This window comes from Drosophila busckii, chromosome X (assembly GCF_011750605.1).
Source record: "Drosophila busckii strain San Diego stock center, stock number 13000-0081.31 chromosome X, ASM1175060v1, whole genome shotgun sequence".
Taxonomy (NCBI): domain Eukaryota; kingdom Metazoa; phylum Arthropoda; class Insecta; order Diptera; family Drosophilidae; genus Drosophila; species Drosophila busckii.
Window position 1 is genome coordinate 18,590,720 of NC_046608.1, and position 16,143 is coordinate 18,606,862.

General features: G+C 43.3%; 2 protein-coding genes across 2 annotated transcripts; one reads left to right on the forward strand and one right to left on the reverse strand.

Annotated features, from left to right (window-relative positions):
* Positions 1–69: 69 nt before the first annotated feature.
* On the forward strand, positions 70–3,845 carry LOC108604999. Its single transcript, XM_033294511.1, has 5 exons — positions 70–673; positions 729–2,176; positions 2,240–2,592; positions 2,657–2,756; positions 2,837–3,845. Exons 1-5 carry the CDS (start codon positions 229–231, stop codon positions 3,563–3,565), a joined length of 3,075 nt encoding a protein of 1,024 aa, XP_033150402.1. The 5' UTR covers positions 70–228; the 3' UTR covers positions 3,566–3,845.
* A 539-nt stretch (positions 3,846–4,384) lies between these two features.
* Positions 4,385–12,592, reverse strand: LOC108605000 (stg1). Its single transcript, XM_033294512.1, has 10 exons — positions 12,491–12,592; positions 12,293–12,391; positions 12,155–12,256; positions 11,892–11,947; positions 9,617–9,792; positions 9,363–9,458; positions 7,478–7,618; positions 6,727–7,411; positions 6,102–6,661; positions 4,385–5,377 (listed from the first exon to the last, which is right to left on the reverse strand). Exons 1-10 carry the CDS (start codon positions 12,590–12,592, stop codon positions 4,575–4,577), a joined length of 2,820 nt encoding a protein of 939 aa, XP_033150403.1. The 3' UTR covers positions 4,385–4,574.
* Positions 12,593–16,143: the final 3,551 nt, after the last annotated feature.

Here is a 16,143-nt window from a genome sequence, read left to right on the forward strand (position 1 = left end):
AGGTTATTGTTGTTCTTATTGTTGTTCGTGTTGGTGGTTTGCGTGTGTGTGTGTGTGAGCGTGCAAGAAGCTTGGCAACATAAAATACAAATACAATACAGCAACAACACACGAAAAATGTGCAAAACTAACAACGAATGTTATTGTGATTGAAGCGTCGAAAGAAAGAACGAGCAGCTTAAATTAAAACACAACAAATTGCAAAAGTGTTGAGCCAGAGAGAACAAAATGAAAGCAAGGCAAAGGCCAACTGCGGCCAGCAGCGCGGTCCGCATGGCCTCGGGCACTCCCCGACCGCCAATTCGACAGCCACAAGCAACAATGCCCTGCGAACGGGAGCGCAGACACGAGCTGGCGCGCAAAGAGAGAGAAACGCAGGCGCAGCAGCAAAAAGCAAAGCCGGCGCCAAAGCAGCTACTAAGCAAGCAAGAGAAGAATAAAGCGAAAGAGACTAAAGCGCCGACGTCGACGACAGCGTTAGCAACTGTAAAAGAGAATGCAGGCGATGAGGAGACGGCGCGACTGCGCTTGCAGCTGGAGCACTTGGCGCAGCTGTCAGAGCAGGACTTTGAGCGTGAGTTTCGCCAGTGGATGAAGCAGGAGGGGGTGGAGTGCAAGGTGCATACGCAACTGCGCAGCGAGCTTATCAACAGCTTCACCAGCACGCCGCTGGGTGAGTATAAAAGCCGTTAAAATTTGAATTTGTATTGAGCGCATTTCGTGCTTAGGTCAGCTGCTGAGCAAAGTGTGCGCCAAGGTAAGCGCAACGCCGCTGTCGCCGCTGGAGCTGGCGCTGCACACACTTGTCTCGGAATTTCTCTACGCTCAGAGCTGCCACTTTACGCTCTCCGTCTACTGCAGCGAGACGCCGCAGCAGCAAGCGCTGCCCAACTTTGAAGAACGCGCTAATTTTCGCTTTGATGCAGACGAGCTGCAGCAGCTGCTGTCACAGCTGCTGGGTCAGCCGCAGCAGCAACTGCAGCAGCGCGTCACGCAGCTCTATGCTGAGCAGCAGCAATCGCTGCTGCTGGCGCTGCTGCAGGCGCTGCTGCAGTCGACTGCCATGCAGCAATCCAGCAGCCATGCTCAGACGCAGACCGTGCCCAATGTTTGCCTGCCCGCGGGCAGCGCGCCAGCGTCAAACAGTCAGCTATACCTAGCCAAGCAGCTAACTGTAAACGCCGATGCCAGCGCTGTTTACTTGGGCTTGGAGCTGTCGCAGTCGCTGCATGGCGTGCAGCAGCAATTGGCGCAGCTGCTGCTGCCTATGCAGCAACTGTGGAAATCCTGCGCGCCGCCTGTGGAAGTCATAACGCCAGCGGCGTTCGAGCAGCTGGTGCAGCAGGAGCTGCAGGCGCGTCAGGCGCTAACTGAGCCGCTAATGCCGGGACAGACGGCAGTGCAGCTGCCGCCGTTGCAGTCGCCAACGCAGTCGCAGTTGAGTACAGAGACAGCAGCAACAGCTGCAGCGTCGTCGTTGTCGTCGTCGCCGCCGCCACTGCCGGAGCTGCATACAGAGCAGCTGGCCAGTCTGGCGATGGTGCAGCAATCGTTGCAGTCGCTGCAAGGTGCGCTGCAGCAGCGCAAGCAGTGCGCAGCGTCAACGCTGCAGCGCTTGGAGGCAATGCTGGGTGAGCTGGCGGGCTGTGTGCAGGCGCTGAGCAATGTGCTCAATCTGGCCATGGAGCAAGAGTATGCAGTGGGCAAGCATAAGGGCTACAAGCACGGCTATCGCGAGGGACTGCAGCAGGCAAAGCAGCAGCACAAGGAGAAGGCGGCAGCGGCGGCGGCGGCGCAGCCAACACAAAGCGCCGCAGCAGCTACACAAACGGAGCCAACTGCAGCTGCTGCGCCAGCAGAGCTGCAAACTGTTGGCACGCAAACAACGCCGCCAGCGCTGACGCACGCTGCCAGCAACACGACAGCGCTGCCGGCGTTAGCGCATGCCAGCAGCCAAACTGCAGCTGCGCCGCCAGCTGCAAGCAAACGCAGCTACGAGCAATGGATACACGAAATGCTGCACAGCAGCAGCGGCAAGATCTTTCTCGATCGCGTGGAGCTGTCGCTGAACAAAGCGCTGGAGCTGCAGAAGCAGCGACTGGATGAGCTGTACCAAATCAAAATGCGACATCATGCGGAAATGCTGCGCTTGAATCGACGTCAAAGCAACTGGCGCGTAAGTAGCTCAAGCCCCATAATTCAAACTCAAGCTTAACACACTTTGCCATTTGGCCTGCAGTCGCTTTGTCAGCACGTGGAGCGGGATTCGCATACGGCGGAGGCGCGTGAGCTGGTGCGCAATATATTTCGACTGCTGGAGCACTACGAGGCGCATCATCAGCTGCTGGCGGACAAGATAAAGCAAACGGAGCTGGCAGCGCAGCAGGCAACGCGCATACAGCCGGTGTGGCAGTCGCCGCCGCCAGCGCCAGCGCCGGCGCCGGCAGCGGTCCCACTGAAGCCGCGCATGCAAAGTGTAGCAACCAATACGCAGCTAGAGACGCCGCCGCCGCCGCCACAGTCAGAGCTCAAGCCCAAGGCCAAGGTGACGCCCAGCAGGCCAAGCTTCAATGAAGCGCTGCTTTGCGCCAAGTATAACTTAAATTTAGACTTAACTTAAACTGTTACTAACTTAACACTTACCCCCAAAATGCAGAACACGCATGCAGCAGCTGGAGCAGGAAAGCGATTTGCTGGAGCAGAGTTTCCTTGGTTATCTGGAGCGCGCACGCAGCCAGCAGCAGCAGCTACAGCTGCGCGCCAGCTTTGCGCTGGAGCATTCAGCACCAGCCCCAAAGCGCTGCTAACCAAATGCGATGCAATCTGCTTGACAAAGCTGCCAGAATCGAAGCCACCGCCACCAGCAGCTTCCTTTTTCTTTTGGCGCGGCAGCAGCAGCTCGGAGCTGGAGCAGGAGAGCTATCGCTTTACCAATGCCATTGCCGTAGCGCGACGCAAACTGTTCGAGCAGCTGCAAGCCAATGCTATAGCGGAGCCAGCGCCAGCGCCAGCGCCGTCAGTGCCAACGCAGCAGCTGCTGGAGACGCAGGAAGCGCACACGCTGCTGCAGCGCGTGGAGGCAACGCTGGCGCGTGTTAGCCAGCCCGCCAGTCTGCAGCTGCGTCTGGCTGAGGCAGCGAACACAACGCCCGAGTCCAGCTCAGCGGAGCTGCCAGCTGCCTCACGCAAGCTGCAACGTTCGTTGGCCAAAATGCAGCAGCTCTTTGGCGAGTCCAAGCCAGCACAGCAGGCAGCGCGTGCCTGGAGTGCGCCCATTAGGCCGTACACGCGGCCACAGTCAGTACCAATGCCACGCCCACATACAGCGCCCAGTCAGCTACGCCTGCCCACGCCAACAGCTGCAGTGCAGCAGCCATCGCCGCTGCTCGCGCTGCTGGATGACGACACCAGCGCTGGCAGCTCCAGCAGCCTGGCCAGCATCGAGGCGCTGCCGCGCAGCTATGCGCAGCTGCTGACGCAAGCCAACGACAAAGTCATAGACGCCTCCTCGCCCACCTCACAGCTCACGAGCAGCGTTGAGTTCTGGCGCCGTCTGAATCTCTGACAATTTATTTGCTTGCAATAAAGTTCAACGCTGTAGAATTTAGTTAAACGCAGAAGTTTAGACTTTATGTAAGATCATAAGAGTTTAAGTTACAGTTACACAGTTAGTATTTTGTATATTTGTATAAGAACACACACACACACACACAGCTAAACACCTATACACCAATCAAATATTAGTTTTTATAATAGAACCTGTATGAGTGTATGCGAGGTCCAGCATTGTGTTTTATCGTCAGGTATTTAGTATACAATCAATTTCAAAATGTGATTCAATAGTATTTCCATTTTTTTTTTTTTGTAAAATAATTGCATTAACTTTAAGAGGCTGAACCTTTGTAAACATTTTCAAAAATATAGCTAAAGGTTGTTCGTGTACAACTCAAAATAATTTGGAAATTATTTTGTAAAATATGCGAATTTTAATTGCGTTGTGTAAGTTTTATAAAATAAATCAGTCGAGCTCTAAAATATAATTCAATCGAAATATCGAAATATTATTTCTAAATACTTGTAATGTGTAGTATTTGTTTTTTAATATGCAATGTATGATTAAAGTTACTTATGCTATGCGGTTAATATATTTATATTTTGAAAGTAAATATTGGTAGTAAAATTTCGTCAGTCAAGGGTTCATTTTTTATCGTCAGGTATTTAGTATACAAACAATTTGAAATGTTTCTCTAAATTTTTCCAAATAATTTAATGCACTTTTTAAGCGTAGAACCAAAAATAATTTGGGATTAACTTGTAAGTTTGCTAAAATAAATGTGAGTAAATATTATTCAAAAAAAATTCAGTCGAGGGGATAAGCTCTAACACTTATTGATTATATAATATGTATTAATTTAATATATTGTGTAATCAAACGCACTTTAGATTACAACAACAACTACTACTACACAAAAAGCAGCAGAGATTAGATTATGCGGATTAATATTTGAAAGAACTTTGCGTCAATGGACTTGCAATTGAACTTGGGAGAGAGTTAAGAGTTGTGGCTTACACGCTTAGACGGCTGTACCATGGATGTGATCATATGGATCTGGACGCGATTGCTGTGCCTGTGTCATGCTACCGAAGAGACTCGCATGGGAGCGACGACGTTCGCGCTCCATTTCGTCTAAGTCAAAGGCATCGCTCATGGCAAAGCTGGAACGACGCTCATCGAAAGCGTAGGCGCGTTGAAATTTTGGAGCATGTGTGCTGCTTACAGTGCTGGTGCAAATGGGCACAGAGACGGCAACGGAAATGGGCAAGGGCAACGAGACTGGCCCATAGAGCGGTGGAGCCGGCGAAATGGATCTGTAGAGCGGCTGCGGCAAAGTTGGATAGTTATGGCCATAGTTGGACGGCGATGAAGGAATGGCAGCTGGCCACTGCAGCGGCGGCTGGACAGCACCCAACAATAGCTCCTCATTGGTTAGCCCTGGTTTTGGTTGTTGTTGTGGAGCACGCGACAAAGCCAAGTTGGATAGATACCGATTCTGTTGCTGCTGTTGATATTGCTGCTGCAGCTGAGCGAGCCGCTGCTGACTGGCGCTAAAGTTGCTCTGGAGCGAGCCAATGCTGAGGCTGTCCTGGCTGCCAATCGGTTGACGTAGAAAGCAGCGCGGCAATGTGCGACTCTGGCCATGCTCAGAGGCTAAGCCATTGGCGCCCCATTGGAAAGCTTCGTTTGACTGCGGCACATGCAGCGACAGATTCGAGTTGAGTCTACGCATCGATGTGGAGGGCATTGCGGACGAGGATGGCCCAAGCAGCGTGTCCATGCACATGGATCCGCGACGAGCCTGCAGCAGCTGAGCAGGATCTGCAGCAAGGAATAAAACATAGAAAACATAAAACATAGAATACAAAATATAAAGAACAGAGCATAAATGGAATTTATATATATATCGATTAGCGATGTAAGAAAGAATTAGTATAGAACATAAAATTATTAGAAGAACATAAAATTTAGAGAACATAGCATAAAAGTAGAATTATTTTTCATTAAATTATTACAAAAAATATAAGAAAAACATATAATATATAATATATCACTACACAAGCAACAAAGAGTTTAGAGTTATATAGCATAAAACATAGAACACAAATAAAATATACAGAACATAAAACATAGAATGCAAAATTTATTTATTTAATATATTTAATATTAACTATGCACAGCATATCGATCAGTTCAAAAAGAACATGGAATATAGAATTTAAAACGGAAAACATAGAATATAAAGCTCAGATATTGCGACAATAAATAGCATAGAGATTATAGAAAATAATAAAGCAAAGAATACAAAACATAGAATATAGAGCTTAGATATTATGACAAATAAGCAAATAATAAATAAATAGCATAGAGATAATAGAAAAAATGCAAAACATAGAATATAGAGCATCAAAAAGAATTAAGCATATAGAATAAATAATAAAGAACCACTGATTATAGAACAACGCTCAAAGAATAATGAACAAAGAACATAGAATGCAGATTACAGAACATAGAATATAGAATATATATAAGCAAGTGGACGTACCTCCGACTACATAGAGATGATCGCCATCCAAGACAACGTTGTTCGGTGCACGGAACTGCGGATGCGGTCGAAAGCCATTCTCATCGCCATCTATGTCATCCAGGGACTGTTTATCGATGTCAATCTTCGATTCGGACTCTTCGCTGTTGATGTAGTAGATATTCTTGGGCTTGGTGCGCTGACCGCCGGCGCGCTTGCAAAACTCCTGGAAGAGCTCGTCCTTGGTCTTGCGCAGACCGCGCTTCAAGCCGCACAGGCGAGCTGTCTCCTGATCCAGGTCCATATCCAGATCCAGATGCTGATCTCTGGCCGTATTGGTGGCCATGTTGCGTTGCTGCTTGCGTTGCATTTGGCTGCTCGTAGTGTTGGTATAGATATCGGTTGTGGTGGAGACGGAGCGCGTCAGGGGAAACTCTTGCGGCAAGTCGGCGAATGTGGGTGGCGGCGGTAGTGGAGCTGCTGCTGCTTCCATTGGATCCATGCAGAGCTCGTTCAGCGACTTGGCAAAGCTGCGCGCGTGTAGATTGCACTTGGACACTTGGGGCTTTTCGAAGAAGAAGCTGCAAGTGTGGGGGGAAGCGTTCAGTGGCGGCAGCTGTTGTGGCATGTGTGGCAAGCAACTTACCGACGCTCCAGATCGTTGTGCGTATAAAGATTCAAGTTGGAGCCACCGAAGCTGCTGCTGGCAGCCAAGTTGGGATGCTTGCGGCAAGCATAGCCGCCGGGCAAAGTGGCACGCCCAGCAGCAGCAGCAGCAGTAGCAGTAGCAGCCGCATGCACCTGATGCAGTCGCGCATTGCTGGTGCGCGAGCTCTGAACGAGACAAGGACGTAGCGGCAGCGGCTGTGGCTGCGGCTGCGGCGGCGGCGGCAGAGCGCTTGGCGCCTGTGAGGCCAGCACCTCACCCTGAGCTGTGCCCAGCTGGCCATAGCGCCTGTAGGAGCTGCCGCTTGTCGACTGCTGAGCAACGTCATCCTTGAATCTAACATGCAAACTCCTGGCGCTAAAGCAGGGCAAACGCTGAGCCAGAATCGATAGAGAGCGCGTGGATGAGCGCAGCGAGTCCGGCAGCTGCGCCTCATCGCGCACGCTGTAGTAGTTGGCAAACTCCTGCAGATTTATGTACTGAAATATATTGAGCACGCCCACGAATTCGGTGGCAATGAAGCCAAAGACAAAGAGGAAAAAGCTTTGGCCATAGCTGACTTTGAATAGCGCCGGCTGCAGCGACGAGCGCGGACGCAGCTTGGAGCCAATCTCCGATTTCAATATGGATATATAAGCAATGAGTCCAATCAGCATAACGAGTCCTGCACAGCAGCAGCAAGCAAATATTATATAAACATATCACATTTTGTCCATATATAGGCACTTACCACTAACGATGAACAAAATGCCGGCACTGAAATAATACAAACTTCCCTTATGCGAACAGGTGGGTATAAGAAAAATGATAAAGCTGATGACCAGAAAGATGCCAGCGGCCAGAAAGATGGGACAGGATCGAGTTACGGTATCTGTAAGGCAAAAGTGAGTTATGAGCGCTAATAATGTTAATAAAAAAATGCGCAGCTGCCAACAAAATGTGCTGGGCATTAAGCTAGAATTTATTATATATAAATGCTTAAGCAATGGCAGCTATTTAAGTTAAAACAAAGTTGCAGTCAACATTAAATTAGTTACACAAATTGCGCATAAGCTTTGAATTTTATATATTTGAATTTATATATTTTTTAAAGCCAATTAAACCAATTGTACCATAGAATTTAATTCTAGGCTACAATTAAAAAATAAATAAATATTTTTATATATGCAGCTTAGAAATATTTTAGTTAATACTGCCACTAAACAAACGTTTAACAAACTATGCTAAACAATTGTATTTTAGTCAGCTGTCTGCACTAAAACTAAATTTAAACAACAGTTAGCGCTGCTGCCTCTCTTTAGTTAGTAATTGACTTACTAAAACGCACATGTGATTTTCGTTTTCAGCAGAAATCTAAAATAAGAAATGCAGCAACATTGCAAGCATTCTAAGAATTGCAAATTGTATTTGAATTATTAAATAAACATGTTCCTATTCGAAGAATAGCTCAGCTTACAGTTTCCAAGAAATTGCTGATAGCGATGTTTTCGCTATTGCAGAGCAAAATGTAATCAAAAAAGAAAAAACTTGCAGCTTAAGCGCACGCAATGAAATGCAATTTTTTTATGAGCAGAAAACGTTTGAGTTGTTTTTTTCTTTTTATAAGCAAATGTTGTCACTAGCAACGGCTATGCTCACTAATATTATTTTTGCATTTAATATAAAGACAACAAATTTTGCTTTTCAATTGCTGCAGCATTCAGTATGAGGCGTGTTGTTGTGGGCGTGGCCTATCAATATTGAAGCTTTATGCTTTTTGTGATTTCAGCCACTGGCATTTTTTGCACCACAAAGCGTTTGACAATTGCCGAATAATAAATAAAAACCGCAGCAACAATAAATAATAGCAAAATACCAAACTGCAAAACAAAAGCCAAAGCGCCAGCCAAAACAGCAAGCAGCCACTAGCAGCAAATGTCAAAAAGTATGTCAATATACGCACACATTTGTGAATTTATTGGTATTATACCAACTTATTAAATTGAAATCGAATTTCAATGTATTTACAATGCAATATTTGTCAACAGCAACAGCTACTTGGCAATTGTTTGCCAGTCAATAAACAAAATGAATATACTATATGTGAGAAAAAAAAAAAACAATGCATTAAATAAAGCGCAGTCAACTTTTTAATGCACTTACAAATGCGTAAACAAGCGCTTAAGTTGAATGCGCTGCTTGCGCTGCTTGTCTGCTTGCATGTACTGCTTGTGCACTGCTTGTGTGCTGCTTGCGTGCTGCTTGCTTGCAGTTTGCATGAAAAATGATAATTTGTTTATTTTGCACTGATTTTTGTGCTTTATTGCTGTCGCATATGCTCTAATACTCTAACGCTCACTTTTTTAATAAAATGTCAAACTGTGCACATTGCCCTGAAGCTGTAATTAAGCCACGCAAAAGTGTTGCTTATTATGTTGACATATTAATTGCGTTTCTTCAAATTAAAACTTAATTGAATTATTATGCCCCGTGGGTCTGATTCGACGCACAGATTGGCTTGGGTGTAAAAAGAAGCTGAATGGCAAAAACAAGCACACAAGTCTATTTATATATTTATCAGAAATTGCATTATATATATATATATATATATATGAAATGTAGTTTTATTCACTTACAGGGTATTGCAGCCGTAGCATCGTGCATATCCGGTTGATAGCTGTCCATGGGAAAATAATCAATTTTAATGCAGTTGTATGCCTCAGCGTCGTTGCCTATAAATAAAATATATAAATTATATAGTTAGTTGTATGTGCTTGACTGACTGACTGACTGACTGACCGATTGTTGGCTCATTAAGCTGCGCGCACGTAGCCACAACCGCAGACACGTATGGCGTATGCGCAATATGAAAAAACACACACCAACTCACCTGGCAATGTGCTGCAAATAATCCACAAACTGGATTTGGTATATTTGGTTACAAACGCGCCATCGTCGAGTGCATTAAAGTTGGCCGTGCCATTATAATTGACATTGGGCAGCTTTTCCTCCGTGAAAAGCCACTGGGGACCCGCAATGGCTGCCAGCACAATTGCAACCGAGATGCTGCGTATAAAAAAAAAAAATGGAGAAAAAAGCGCAATGAAAAGCAAAAGCAAAAGCATAACGCAGCTCATTTTACACTTGTGTGTGCATGGCTTTAACTAAAACGACCACACAGCAAAAGCAAACGAAAGTTTTTAAACGATTTTTAACAATAATTGCATAAATGCTTCGATTCATTTCGATATATTTACAAAATATTTATTTAGCAGGAATTGCAGCAACGTTTCTTAGCAATTAGCAATAATTATAAAGAAGTTTTATTTATTTGCTTGCAAAATTCCAACTAAAATTAATATTTATCATATAACGCGCACTTAATTAATACAAATTTTTGTGCAACATTTCCAATGAAATTTGTTATCAGCTGAGTTGAGTAAAGTTTAAGCTTTAATTAAATGAAATTGTGCAGCTTAGTGCAATTCAATTTTCTTTATCTTTGGCTGCCAGTTAATTTGCAAATTCAAAGCAAATGATTTGCTTATATTAAAACAAAAGGCAGGCTTTAATTAAAGCTGCTTTAGGTGCTAATTGGCAGCATTTTGCATTTTACTTTGATTTAAACATATCAATAGCCAAACATGCAATCAACTTATTGAACACAGACGCTTATATACTTATTTAAAGAAATAATTGTGGCAGTTGCACTCTCTTCGCTTCGCTCTCTTGCCGCACTGCACACATTCGCAAATTTTGCAGCTCGAAGCAGGCAGCAGCAAATCAAGGACCGACATCAGCTGTCAGTCAGTTTCGCAGTGCATAAATCAAAATGGTTTTCACACACACACACACACACACAGCTACACACATACACAATCAGTTTTGCGTCATACTTCAGCTTCATCTTTTGTGTCATCATCTCTGCAACTTTTGCGAATTGATGGCCACGAGCTGCGAGCAAATAATTTAGTTAGCAACACAAATCATTGCAAAGTGCGCTTAATTTGTTCACAAACTGACTGCACTGACTGTACTGCGCTCTATCTATATATATATCTAATCATTATCAAACGCTAATTGGAATTTCGCTTTTGTGCTCAATTTTCACATTTCTGCTTTCAAGACTTTTTTAACTCAATTTGTAAATCAATTCCAGCAGCAAAAGTTCATCAATATATCATCAATTTTGATTGCCTAACTGAGAGCGGAGCTTTACCTTGGGCAACAGCAACGAAATAGCCTTGACAACTATTTGAAGTAAAGCGAGCCACACACACACACACACACACATATGTATAATAGTTAAAGTACACATGTATGTAACAGTTGCTGCTATATATCTTTGTACAACGTATTTAGTTACGACTCTTTGTCTGGCAAAACTGGAAATATGAGCAGCTCAAGTTTTCTAAGACTGAGTTTGAGTTTGAATTCAGTTTTAAGCTTTTGAGTGGCTAAGTAAGCTTCATGTCTTTGCACTGCATCGAAAGTGCGTAAGGAATAACTGTGTGTATGCAAATATTGCTCGAAGGACATCGAATGCGTCAGCAGCAATGCAAATGCAAAATTCCTGGAAATTTCACAGGCCACAGGCCATTAGAAATTTGCTTAACCTAACAGCACTTTGGCCAAAACCAAACTGGCTTAGCAATTTGCAATGCATAACAATTTAATAAACGCTCAAGTGTTAAAATAAATCAGCAACCTTTTGCTTTGAATCAAATGCAAGTTTTGTTGTAATTTTAACTTGCTAAGCTAAAAGTTTTATCACTTAAAAAAATTCACAAAAAAAACAGTCGATTTGCAATAGAATTTTGCATATTTAGAAAACACTTTTTATACATAAATATAAAATTATATATTATATTAAATTTAAAAACGCAACAAAGTTTTTTCTAGCACTTAAAAAAATATATAAAAAAAAATATTTGTATTTAAGCAAGGCGAACTAGCAATAAATTAAGTGCTTAGTGGTAAGTTTGGCACTTAAAAAAAATATATAAAAAAAATATTTAAATGTTGATTTTTAAATTAAGAGTTTAGAATTGCTGCGTATGCGAATTTGCTATATAGTTAAATTTGCACTGTTTTGGCAGTTGAAAAAATATATAAAAAAAATGAATATTTCTATATACAAATATTGCTTTGTTAAATTTGCTTACCTGGCAGCAACAGGTGTCAGCAGCCACAGGTAAGTGTTTCTGACATTTGTGCGCCCCTGCGCAGCTTCCAAATCCGAATCAGCGTCTAATGCTGCTGCTGGCGGTTCTGCTCTAGCAATAAGACGTGCTGGTTGCTGCTGCTGAGCTGCTGCTGCTGGTGGCTGCTGCTGTTGCTGACGTCTGTCTGCATTGATGTTGTTGTTGTTGTTGTTGATGTTGCGTTGATTGTTGCTGCAGCTTGGCTGCAAATTGTTCTGCAGCTGCAGATCGCCAAAGCTGCCAGCTCGATAGCCAGTGGCTGGAATGCTGCCCGATATGGTGTTGATGACGCCCAGCTGCAGCTGCTGCTGCTGTGCGAGCTGACGCTGCAGCATAAGCTGCTGCTGCTGCGGTGTTGCTGCTTGGCGTGGCAGCGTTGCATATGGCGAATGTGGCTGCGTGCGCTCAATGGATGCACTGGTGGTTAGCTGATGTTTGCCTAGCTGCTGCTGCTGCTGCTGCTGCTCATAGCTGTTGCTTTTAAAGTATTTGATGTTGCTTTGAGCGTATGGGTGCTGCTGTTGCTGCTGCTGCTGCTGCTGCTGTGGCTGGTGATGTGTTATACCGCTGCTGGTGCTGGGCGCTAGCGATAGGCCCATGTTGTTGATGCTTTGTGTGGAAGCCACACGAAAAACATTTGGCACAGAAGGATAATCACGCATTTTTGTATAACACACAAAAAAAAAATATAAAAAACAAAGCCAAGCGCGCCAAAAAAATTTTCTAAAGTGCTGTGTGCTGCTGGTTGCTGCTGCTGCTGCTGCTGCTGTTTGCGTGCTGTGCGCCTGAGTACTTGCAACTGACTAAAAGTGTCAGTTGCCCAGGCAGTTAGCAATACAGGCAAGTTCGTTGCTCGTGTGCTGCTCGCTGAGCCGAAGGACATTTGGGTATGGCCGAAGCATTGCTGCTGCTGTACGCAGCTTAAAACAGATTATAAAGCAGCAGCAGCAGCAACAAACGTTTGCAACTTCCGTTGTTAGCTAAATGCGACTTCCGGTTGCTATTTTTATACATGCATGCTAGCTCACGTATGTGCATGTGTGTGTGTGTGTTGCAAATCTTAGCAGCGCTTGTTGACTCTTTGGCACTCGCTTTTAATTGAAATGCCACAATTGCTTGCCACTCAGCGCAAGTGTTGCTGCTGTGCCTAGCCCAATATTCAGTCAGTCAGTGAGTCGAAAGTAAAGCTGCACTTAAAACATTTAGCTGCAACTGCCACTGCTTGCCAGCAGAAAATCAATTAAGCTTACACAGCTGCAACCAGAGCGAGCGAGCGCGAGCAGCTTAAAATTTAACTAATAATTGCGCGCATAAGTAGGCAACACTTTTGCGGCAGACTTTTTATTGCTGCAAACAAAAGCAAACAGCACAGCAACTTGCAACAGTTAAATAAAATAATAATAAAATAATTATATTAAGCATTTAAAAATTGTTTACTTGACTTTGTTATTTAAGCTTTTATTATATTTAATGTGGGCAACATCAATTAAAATACAAATTGCATTTGGCAACAAAAGTTTTGTTAGCTCAGCGCTTTAAGTAGTTGAAATTTGTTAAATTGTTGTTAACTTTAATTAAAGCTTTGCTTTATTGTTGACTGTGCAACAAATATTGATTAACTGTTCTGCGCTCGACAATGCCAATGAACGTTGATGCTGCTGCTGCTGCTGCTGCTGCTGCTAACACACTGACACAGTTCACACACACACACACACTCACATAGGCAGGCAGGCAGGTGTTGCTGGCTGATTAGCGCTTTGTGTCTGTCGCATGTAAATTGATGAGCAATTAAGGTTATTGACCAAAGAGTTGGGCACACAGCTCGCTCGCGCACGCTTCAATGCTTGGCTGGCTGGCTGGCTGGTTATTGAACGCCCACCCACACACCCACACACCCCCCGTAAACTCTACGACTGACTAACTGAGTGACCTACTCAGCCACAGCCGCAGAGTGCAGCGCAACGAGGCGACAACAATGCGAACCTTTTGTACATTGCGGCAGCTGCCCTTTGCTTCATTATGAGTGCTGAGTGCACCTGCAACTGTTGCAGCCCCAGCTACAACGGAAACGGAAGCAATTGATTGACTGACTGACTGAATGACTGACTGCCTCACTGACTGTCTAGCTGACTGTTGCAGGCGTTAACTGATTTAAGTCATTGCGCTAACCAACAACTAACCCAAATTTCTGTTTTAAGTGGAGCGGAAGCCAAAGCGCAGCAAATGTTAATCACAGCAGCAACAGCAGCAACCAATTTTGCAGCAGCAACTTGTTTTATATATATATTTCAATGGGCAGCCATATTTGCGTTTGATTTTTGCTTGAACAACTTAAAGCAACTTAATTGCAAACAAATTAAATTAAGTGCCAGAGCAAAGTCAAAGGTACACAGCGAGCGAGCGAGAGAGCGTGAAAGAGCGAGAGCGCAGTTAATTAGTAAACACTAATGAAACGCTGCCAGTTCAAACAAAAGCTGAATTTGTGCAAAAAATTTTGCTTAAATGCTAGGAAAATGCAGCATGCAAATTTATAAATAACATTTATTAATGTTGTTGGTGTAATTCTAATTGTTGTTGCAGCATTATTATTTACTGACAGCTTTAATTAATGTTGTTGTTGGTGTAATTATTGTTGAAATGCATAGTGAACTTACTCTTAGTATTGATTGGTTAGGCTTACCAAAGCTGCACAAGCCGACAGCACGAATTAATTTACAACAATTCAACAACAACTGCTTGCTTTACTGCTTTAACTTAAATTAGCATATACACATTACATAGCTTGAGCTTTAATGCTAACATAGCCTAGATGAATTCCTGACAAGCTTTTGCTTCATGGAAACAACAACATTGGTGTAACTGTTGTTGTAATGCAGTAAATCGCACTAATGATCAACTATGTAGTAGTAAAGTTGCTAAGCTTACCAATCAAAAGCTTAGCAAGGCAGCCCCACAAACTAATTTAGTGAATTAATTTACAACAATTCAACAAGAACTACTTGCTTTGCTGTTTTAACTTAAATTTGCATATAGACATTTCATAGCTTGAGCAATAATGCTAAAGTTGCTGGAATACTTTTGCTTAATAAAATCAACAACATTGGTGTAACTGTTGTTGTAATGCATTTGAAATGCATTAAGCTACGCTAATTAGCAGCTAATAGTAAAGTTACTAAGCTTAGCAAACACCAATTCAACAACAACTGCTTTGCTTTCACTGAAATTTGCATTTAATTAGGCATGAGCCTAAGTCATTGCATAGGTAACGTAGCTGAATTCCTAGAATGCGTTTGCTCAATGATATCGAACTTCTATGGAACAGATAAACATGCCTATATGCATGTATATATATTTTTCTCTCAATTAGGTTTAGCTTTAGTCGAAGCACAAAGCATGCAGTGCAATTGTTGTTGGGCAAAGAGCGAGAGTGACAGCAATAACAAACAATGCACAAAGCGAGGGCAGCCCATGCCAATAAAGCAATAAACAAACACACACACACATACATATATACAAGCTGCGTTTACTTTGTGCTGCGCCTTTGTGCTGAAAGTTTAAGCAGGTGCGAAGCTGAAGCTGAAGTTTCTGCTTGGCAACAGTTTTAATTTCGCTTGTTCGACACACACACACAGACACAGACAGAGGCATTTGATGCACACTTTTGCACATGTCCGCTATTTGCGAAAAGGCACTTTGATATTTTTGTCAAATCCCTGCCCCACACACACACACAGACACAATCGAAATGCAATTGCAAAAGCCCAGCATGTGGTATGGACAGTCGAGTTATTGACTCTTTGCCGCTCGCTTGGCAAAATGCCACACAATTCTAATGCTTTCTTTTAATATTTAATAGTCAGTGGTGGTGTTAGAACTGCACTCTGGCTTGATAGTTAGACCAACAGAGAGAGAGAGAGAGAGAGAGTTAGAGCGAAAACTCAACAACAGCAACAATAATAAAAATAAATATTAGTAAAGCTTAAAAGCAAAAGCAAAAGCAAATTATATAAATATAAAAAAAACTAAAAAATTATAAAAAAAATAATAATAGTAATTTGCATTATATTTATGCAAATAAATTAAAGAAATTGTATATTTTTTAAAAAATTAAAAAAATGTGCAAGCTTTTAAAACTTATTGATTGAAAATTTATAAAATAAATAGTAAAACAAGTATGCAAATAAATTAAATTAACAAATTGCATAATATTTAT